The following is a 9,973-nucleotide window of genomic DNA, read 5'->3' as shown; positions in this document are numbered from 1 at the left end:
CTTTGTTCTTTGTTTTTATATTAATTGGTTTTTTTTTAAGGTTGAAACTTTTTTGTATATTCGTTGTGTATTTATGTTTTGCTCATTTGTGTTTCTTGTTTTGTTTATTTGTGTTTATTGTTTTGTTTATTTGTGTTTATTGTTTTGTTTATTTGTGTTTATTGTTTTGTTTATTTGTGTTTATTGTTTTGTTTATTTGATTATTGTTTGTTAAGTGTTTTGTTTTTGTTATTAATGTTTATTTTGTGTTTATTTTGTGTTTTGTTTATTGTTGTTTTGTTTTAGTTTTATTCATTTATTGTTTTGTTTAAGTTTATTGTTTTATTTTTGTGTTGATGTTTTTTTTATTCATTGTTTTGTTTATTTTGTTTATTATTGTTTTCTTTTGTTAAATTGTTCATTTTGTGTTTGTTTACTTTGCTTATTGTTGTTTTCTTTTTGGTTTATTTGTGTTTTGTGTTTTGTTTTATTGTTTTGTTTTTATTGTTTTGCTTTTATTGTTTATTGTTTATTGTTTTTTATTCATTGTTTTTGTTTATTTGTTTATTGTTTTGTTTGTTTGTTAGTTTTTTGTTTGTTTTTTATGTTTATTTTGTGTTTAATTGTTTACTTTGTTTATTGTTGTTTTATTAGTGTTTTGTGTTTTGTTTTGTTTTATTGTTTTGTTTTTATGTTTATTGTTTTTTATTTTAATATTTAATTAGTTTTTATTGTTTGTTTGTTTTTATTTATTATTTGTTATTTTCTTGGTTATTCTTAGGTTTAAGGTGGGATGGGATAGTTGGGTTTAAATTTTATTTGAAAAGATAAGACAACAGTGCACAATAAAATCTTTATTCAAAAAGGCACAACACAATTAAGGACTGGTCAGTTGGTTAGGTACTATGCTTTTTTACGTGCAACGTATTCCATGGCAAAATTGGTTAGGTACTATGCTTTGAATCACGTGCAACGTCTTGTCCCTTGGCTGTCTATGGCGGGAATGACTCCCACAAGCAACCGTTGCTACGTTTTATGTTTAAGACGCGGACGTGATAGAGAGCACCCTAGAGACATAAAAAACCAACATGGCTGACAAGTGACATTGTGTTTTCTGTCTTTTTCTTTCATGTTTAAAAGAACAATGTAAAAGGAAGGAATCTTCAAATAAGAAATGAAATAAAGACATTAGGTCTGAATCTATTGACTTCATCATAACGTTCTAGATTAGTAGAAGTTCTTGTCATTCTTATGACATTTTTCCTTATTCCTTATATTTTTGTACACGTTATTTGAGTTCCGTGAGATTATATTGTGAGTTATTGTCGCTGTTTTTTATATATTTTTATATATTTGTTTTGGTTTGTCTGCTTAAATAAACTTTGAGAATGGAAATGGGGAATGTGTCAAAGAAACAATAACCCGACAATAGAGCAGACAATTCTTAAATGATTATTTGTTATGCTGTGCTTCTTTTTCTTTTTTTTATTGTGTCATGTCTTATTTCTTTCTTTATTATGTGTTGTTCGGGTGTTTGAAACTTTTGTTGAAATTACGGTCTTGATCATTGGGGAGGTCTTCGATATTTTATTCTTTACCTTCAAGATATGTTTTCTATTCTTAATTCATGTTTAGTCTCTATTCTTTATATTTCAGGATCCGCTTATTTTAAAAAAAAATTTAGGAGCTTATTTCTCTGTATTCTTTATTAACTTTGTCCTTTGATTTTCCTTTTTCGCTCATTATTCTCGTCTCTCTATTCTATTGTACCGAGGACGATCCCATTCACATTGACAGTGTTTATGAACTAGATCGAATGGTTTTGTGTGTTGGCTTATTACAATATATTAAGGTAAGCACACTGATAAGTTTCACTGTAAAAGCTTTAGCTTATGGCTGGTTCCAAAATGTATATATCGTTAAATTTTGACAAAAGCACAAGCAATAATTCGACAAAAAAACAGCTTATCTAGAAGTTAATATAATTTGGTCTTACTAATCTAGAAATTTTAAAGTGTCTATTCAATTTGTCAGATTGCAATTCGCCCCCACGTCAAGCATAGGAAAGGTGAATAATTTTTTTTTAGATTCCTGAACCTTTAAATTTAAGTCAATTAGAGTTATCCTTCTTCCAATAAACTACGCTACACATAAAAAACACACCAAAACAACCCTTTGGCATATATAAGGGTATATCAATGTTGGATTATTCGGTTCGGATGAAGTATTTAAGGTGTATAACCTAAATTAAAACGGAAATCAGTACCATGCATATATGAGTCGGACTTTTAATTCAGATTTCGTAAACTGAATATGGAATATTACTTATAATGTAGTTGAGAGGTGAAAACTACCACAGGAACATTCAAATTCATACGTCGAATTAAACTGACAAAGTCATGGCTTAAAAAGAAAAAAACAAACAGCAAATTAAACATAACATAAAAGGAAACCCGAAAGACTGAGCGACATGAACCCCACCAAACACTGGGTGTAGACATTTGCCGAAACCAGGGTATCATAAAGTCAGAGAGATTGAACCAGGCTGCTATCAAATATTAAAAAAAATATCTTGTATCCTATATGCGTTATGACTATGTATGTAATATTGTCATGGCACATTAAAAAGCAAATTACAATCCATCAATAAAGTCGTTTAAAAGTTTGTTTGTTTTTATGCCCCACCTACGATAGTAGAGGGGCATTATGTTTTCTGGTCTGTGCGTCCGTTCGTCCGTCCGTCTGTTCGTCCGTCCGTTCGTTCGTTCGTCCGTCTGTCCCGCTTCAGGTTAAAGTTTTTGGTCAAGGTAGTTTTTGATGAAGTTGAAGTCCAATCGACTTCAAACTTAGTATACATGTTCCCTATGATATGATCTTTTTAATTTTAATGCCAAATTAGAGGGTTTATCCCAATTTCACGGTCCACCGAACATAGAAAATGAAAGTGCGAGTGGGGCATTCGTGTACTGGGGACACATTCTTGTTTTGTTTTTTGGTTTTTTTTTTTGGGGGGGGGGGGGGCTAAAGAGGATTGGGCTATACCAAGATTGTTACAATTCAAACTTCAATGAAAAAAAAATGAACTATAACCCAAATGCATTCTTGTATATCTCAAAGATTATCGTGACCACTGGATGTTAAGCAACCAACAATCAATCAAAGATAAACCATTGTAAATCTGTTCTTTTTTAAGTGTTTTTTGTTAAACAATAGGAAATTCCATGATGGTCTAGTGATTGATTCCCGACCGATTCAAACCAAAGACTTATAAAATAACATTTTCTTATCCTTCGTTATGAATTGTGTAATTTAGGAGTTTGAGCAAGAGTCTTAGATTCATCGGCTCGGAATTAGAATAATGCGCATGTGTACTAGGATTCCGTGTTTTCCTGAGGACCGTGCCTTTGTGAGCTAGCACTTAACAAAATCTGTTTCAGCATTCGGTCTAGTACAATGCATGGTTCAGTCCTATTCATATCCCGTTTACAGATATTGTTTTTCGGAATATAGATTTAATTTGATTTTCAAAGTTACAATCAGCAATGCAGCTGAAGACAAATTTGATAAAATATTTCGAAATCGTGTAATGTTAATTTTGCAATTGAAGAACATCTTTAAATGGAAAGATGACACACAAGCTTTACTGTTTGTAGAAGTCGTATTTTGGTTAACTAATTATAAAGTATGTTTTCGATCATAACTTGCCAAAATTGATCAAATTTGTAGTCTAGAGTATTCTTATATGCATTGATAATCATGTACAAGAATGTTTAGAAATCTGCTGTAATATCTTAGAATCTCAAAGTATAGATACATGCCTAAACTGTGATTCTGTAACCTTTGGTAGGAGTGGAAGACTTTCGTTGACATTGGCCCTTATTTGAACTATTTAATTGGAAATTGGAAGTACTATTTATCTACAAAATTCGGGACTTGAAAGAGCTTATCAAATTGTATAGACGATCTATAATATCTCGTGGACTTCAATTTCGGATGTGTCGAATATTGGTGTGGTATGTTATACTGTATAAAAATCTTTTGTGAAGCCTGTTATCCTTTGTATGAAAAATTCCTGAAAAAAAATGAATATTTCAAGAACACGGTTTTTTCCTGCTCTTCTTTATTTAGATTTTCGATATAAAATTAACAACTTTCACCTAAAAGCAAGATGAACATGACTGCTATTTATATAAACGACGATTTTAGCGATACTCGGACACTGAAAGTCGATGTACATGCAATTAGTCGGGAACTTGTTCTCCGGTCAGGTCGAAGTAGCCTGGCAGCATCTTTACGTTATAGTGTTCCTCCACAAGAACCATCATGTGTTGTATGGGTGTACTTAATATGCAATTCATCCTTAAGACGAGACTTTAACGATTGTCCCACTTAAGTAGAGTACAATGACTCTTTGCTTTAACTAGACCCCTACATCATCACTAGCATACTGTTTCAGACTAAATTTTACTACAGTTCTTAAATCCAATATATTTTCTGTGGAAGTAAAAATTTATTCTACTTTGTGTCCCATGATCCATCCCAATTCAAGTTTCTGCTCTATGAAAGTAAACATTTGTTCTGACTTTGTGTCCCATGATCCATCCCAATTCAAGTTTCTGCTCCATGGAAGTAAAAAATTATTCTAATTTGTGTCCCATGATCCATCCCAATTCAAGTTTCTGCTCCATTTCATCATCAGGTTTTGATCGATGGTGGGGTACTCCAATTATGTATTATTGAATGTTTAAGCCACATATTTCTATAATTGTTGACTCTCATCCTGTATTCTATATATTTCGGTACCCGATTATTATCTGTACTTTATTTTTGTGGTCCTAATTTGTCTATGAGTATTTGCCCATTATTCTCAATGCTTTATTTTTGTGGTCCATTTTCCCTTTATATTTGCCCATTATTCTCTATTCTGTAAATCCCATCCATGTCCTCTTTCATTTTCAAGAGCATGGTCTTTAATTGACGTATATAATATCGTGTATTGTGTTATGCATTGCATGTGTGACCATTTTATTGTTCAGGTAGAATGGGAGTTTCAACCATCCGGGAAAATCGTCCTGGATACGACTGAAATAGTTGTCGCTGGACATTTACCAATCAACAATCAACCAAATATTGCAAGTATCTTTGTTTTAAAATTTGGGTATTTTATATCAGTAAGGATATATAAGACCTCTTTCACTTTCCCTTATTAGTCAATAAAAAATAGTAATCTGTACAAAGAAATAATTTTGAACTCCAAAATCAGAGCATAATAACATTTAATTTTATTTCAGACAAAATAGCAGTTCCCACATTTAAAATTATTGCAGATTTAATTATAAACAATATAAAATATCCTTCCATTGGCTCTTTTGTCAGCAAGGATCAAGACTGTCCATGATAAAGGAAGCAACTCTAGAATGTGTATATATGTCTCTGGAAATATGAAAGTGGTCTATTGTTTTCATTCTTAAGATCGAGCAAATAACAATAGACCTAATGCATTCTGGGAAACACATTAAAAAGAATTTGGAAAGATCATATCGTATGGAACATGTGTACCAAGTTACAAGTTGATTGGACTTCAACTTCATCAAAAACTAACTTGACAAAAAACTTTAACATGTATCGAATGTAAGGATGGACGAAAAGACCAAAAAACATAATGCCCTTTGGTGAGGTAGAAAAATTAACACCCAACTGCTGTGATTTCAATATCTTGATCAGGGCTTATGGTAGCATGCCTCTCTTGAGTGTGGAGGTTATCAGTTACAGTATATCCCTAGCCATTGGAGTGAAAATTATTTAAAAAAAAAAAGGTTTTTGCTGTGTTTTTTTTTGCTTAGCATCCAAGCATAAAGAAAAAGACTAGTTGACTCGAATTTAGAATAATGTGTCGAGTTATGGCGACATTTTAACAGAAAGAAAGCTATCAGTGTTTCTAGCAGTCTAGAACAAAGCTTTTATAATCTATATGTATCACATTAACATGTTCTATTCCTGAATATGCATTTTCCATTGGATGTCAAATATAGTTTCCTTTTGTGAAAAAGAGAGACATCAAACCAGGAACCATTCCAAATTTTTTTTTAAATATCAGAAAATGAACTACTTTTTGTTCAATTACCTCTCAAACTTTGTCAGTGGTGGTCTTATATCTTCATGGGATTCAGGTTTTTTCTTCTTCTTTTTTTCATTTTAAGAATTCTGTATTGATGGCTGAGCTTTTTTAGTCTATTTTTGTTTTCATAATTCATGGCAATATAGACCTTTTATAACTATCTGAACAGTTGCTGACTATGTTGACCTCTTTATGTGTTTTTGTCAATTGTTCTGTTAGTTTGCTGTCTCATTGACTATACCCTTCATATACATCTTTGTTATTCCAGTTTCAAAGGAATTAATAAATGTAGTTAATAAATGTATTGAACATTTTGCAAATCTATTTACATTGAAAATAATTTTATGATCTTTACTTAAGAAAGTACACCACAATTCATGGTCCCATTGCTTTCTATGTTAAATTCCTCCATTTCAAGCAGATGCACCTCTTTCATTTTAAGTTCAAATAAAGTGGCAATCATTGCATGTCAAAGCAACACTTTATGGGGTCTTGTACTGAAAAAATCAACATACCTTTAATGGCTTATAAGAAAGAACTGGTTCCCAGAACTTTGGATGTACCAAAACAGGTACCTCAGATCTAACAAACAGACTAAATGTACCCTCTTTTTAAAATTTGGTGCAGTTTTTTTAATATTCAAAGTTTTAAAAAGTTTTTAAAAAGTCCAAAAGTGTTCTACATTGATCACCAGTCCTTCAGCTTTCATTTGATGTCAAAAATACCTAAATATTCTACATATTTTGAAAGTTACACTCATGCGTAAGGAACTATTTTGTGTTAAATATGTACTATATTCTGGTATGTGCTTTCTGGCCGGGCCTAAATTAGTGGTGTTACACCTTAAAACTGTAGTGACCTAAAGAGAGTTATTCTCTATTTTCCATTTGTCTTTTTTTTGGTTGATGTCTCATTGTCATTTACCAACGCTTCATATCTATTCTATACTCAAAGATGAACACAACGCAACATTTCATTTGTATAAAGATTTATTACGTTTTTCTGTAAAAAATACAATAATTATGTACAAAATATCAACAAATTGTTTGTACAATTATTCAACATAAATAAAAATTGTACGTTATCATTAAAACAACAATCATTTTCAACATTCATACTCTATGAGTTTGATTTAAAATGTATGCTCATTGCAGAGATCTTCTGAGAGCACAACAATAAGGGACATAACTCTAAGACAGATTTTAGATATTTATCTTTTAAATCCCTAAAATTTTTAAAGTCCATTTCATTTGTAAAATCTAAATCAAAAACAATTTGAAGAGTAAAAATTAAAATATGTAAAAACATAAAATTTAAAAATAATTTTTCAGAAATTTTATGTTTTTAAATTACTTCAGTTTATAAGACTTTTGACATATTTTGAAAAATTTGTCCTACTATTCTTTTAGTACTACAATAACAGTATTATAATGCAAGTTTTATAAATTATAATGAAAAAACAATTGATGAAATGTGATGATAATGTCTATGATATGAGAAATGACTAGAGTATTTTAGTTACCAAATAATAATATCTGGTTTATCTCCCCTTAACTGTATTTTTTTTTGGGTCATAGTTACTTCAAAATGCTTTGTTTTTTCTTCTCCAGTTTAATCTAAACAAAGTCTATAATCAATAGAGAATTCCACACAGCTTATTTAAACATTTTCTGTTCTATTGGAAATTTTTAAGCTCAAGTATGATAAAAATAATAATCCAACCGCCTGTAACTAAACAAATCGTTCGGTAAAATTAAAACAACAGGGATTTGATACATTACGTTAAATAAATATCGAAATACTCGGAGCATTTCTTAATTGATACCTTAGTATCTAAACTTGGTATCATTATACCCCTCAGAAATTTCTTTCCAAAAAAACTACATGTTTTGTTTTGTCTGTTGAGAAGGGAAATAATAAATACTGAAATATTTGAGGTCCATGATAAAATTTAAAAAATCTTCGTGGAAAATACCTTGAAGTTAAAATGTGGCGATTTATTTAATTTTCATCTTTTAAAACTTACTGACCAAAACATTTGAATTCTATTAGTGTGTACATATGGAGACACTAACTATTTCTGGTAAATAATTTCTATTGAAAAAATAAAATGTACCCAGTTATTGGTTTGATTTTCACTGGCCATAGGACTGTAACAGGTTCCAGACCTTCTTTCACACAAAAATAACTATGTAGCACTATAATCAATTATAATAACAGGAATTCTATTTTGGTCAACAACTCTACCAGAGTAATTAATTCTACCTCTCTAGGAGTGAGGAATCTGAATAGCCTCAAAAAAGAAAATGTTAGGTTTTGGACAATTTTTTTTTGTAGAATTAAAAATTCTTGAACTCTATTTCTACAAATCAATTATTTTCCATGAAAAAATATATACTAGATTGACCCAAGGTAAGTATTAAAATTGTGAAGTAAAAAATGAAAATTAATAACCTCCCCCTATTACTTGGTGTTAAAGATGCACAAGTCTCATTGCTGAAAGTCTTTGTGAATTCAGAAAAGATTTAATAAAATTGAGAATGGAAATGGGGAATGTGTCAAAGAGACAACAACCCGACCAAATAAAAAACAACAGCAGAGGGTCACCAACAGGTCTTCAATGTAGCGAGAAATTCCCGCACCCGGAGGCGTCCTTCAGCTGGTCCCTAAACAAATAACAAATATCTAATATTTTTCCTTCTTATATGATAGAGTTGTTGACCTGAATTGAGATTTCTACAGCTCAGTATATTATGTTTTCCATGCAAACATCACAGTTATAACATTGAGACAACAACAAAGAGCACCTTCAATGTGCATGAAACACATTTTATTTTGATAAATAGAAATGTTGCTATGGTTACACAAGTTTCCATAGAAACAGTTCTGAAAATGAGGCAGTTTAAATTATAACATTTTGGCACCAAGGACTTAAATAACAACCATACAACGAAGACTACACAATAACGTCTGAATTGAAAAACAAATTGTCTATTTCGTTGACTAGCTCGTCGGGATTTATCGTGTAACTTCCGGACGTTGTCGTACTGGCTCCGTCATCATCTCGCGTGGCGATACTGTCACTCATTGTGTCTATATCTTGCATGGAGTATCTAAGTCCGTATGCACTGTGAGATGCCTCATCGAGAGTTTCTAAAGTTCTTCCGTGTGATAAATTATTCCGTGAAGGAGTCTGTATAGCACTGATTCCACTTTGTGAAAAGTTCGGCAAATGTGCGTTCATGTATGACGCCACTAGCGCCTCTTTTCGTTTGAAATATTTTGATTTTAATTCATCGACTGTTGTATTTGCGTTCACACTATCGTCACTGAAGCTTATATTCCGTGGATAACTGTCTGATGATTTATTTTTGATTGGCGTATCAAAACTGGAATGTAAAAGACTGGAGTTCTTAGAAGAATGGTTCCCCGATTTGTATGGCTCATCTGAAAATGAATAAAACAAAAATTTTAGAATTTTGTAAACAGTATTATTTTAACAATATTCTGAAAAATTATGCCAAGTGTAACACAGGTTTATTTTGTTAATATTTACCCTATTGAAAATTGACATCAAATAATGATGATTTTTTCACTACTTAGAAAAATATGTTTCATAAAAGTTTGTTTTTTGTGCTTTTCCACACAAGTCATAATAATTTCTACATGTGTAAAAGATGTCAATAAGTTCAGTCTTTTTACCCAGAAATAGCAACAGCCACGCAGTTTAATATCATAATGATAAATTCCTTTGTTCTACAAGTGGTATATAGAAACCAGATTTCTTCCTATGATAGATACTTAAAGTCACAAATTCTTGTACGAAAACCAACTATTAAATAAAGCATTTACAGAAATCGTTAAACAAATTGTCAG

At 31.1% G+C, this 9,973-nt stretch overlaps 1 protein-coding gene across 2 annotated transcripts in view; it reads right to left on the bottom strand.

Annotated features, from left to right (window-relative positions):
* Positions 1 to 7,068: 7,068 nt before the first annotated feature.
* Positions 7,069 to 9,973, bottom strand: part of LOC143042441 (ATP-dependent (S)-NAD(P)H-hydrate dehydratase-like) — a 121,229-nt gene continuing 118,324 nt past the window's right edge. Inside the window, exon 5 of one of the 2 annotated variants that reach the window (XM_076214723.1) lies at positions 7,069 to 9,544. In XM_076214723.1, the coding sequence (XP_076070838.1) occupies positions 9,054 to 9,544 (491 nt within the window). In that variant the 3' untranslated portion in view covers positions 7,069 to 9,053. The remainder of the gene's footprint in view (positions 9,545 to 9,973) is intronic. The other variant, XM_076214724.1, reaches the window with a different exon arrangement.

This window comes from Mytilus galloprovincialis, chromosome 8, assembly GCF_965363235.1.
Source record: "Mytilus galloprovincialis chromosome 8, xbMytGall1.hap1.1, whole genome shotgun sequence".
NCBI classification, from domain to species: Eukaryota; Metazoa; Mollusca; class Bivalvia; order Mytilida; family Mytilidae; genus Mytilus; species Mytilus galloprovincialis.
The sequence above is the reverse complement of the archived record's forward strand: the minus strand, read 5'-3'. Positions and strand labels throughout refer to the sequence as shown.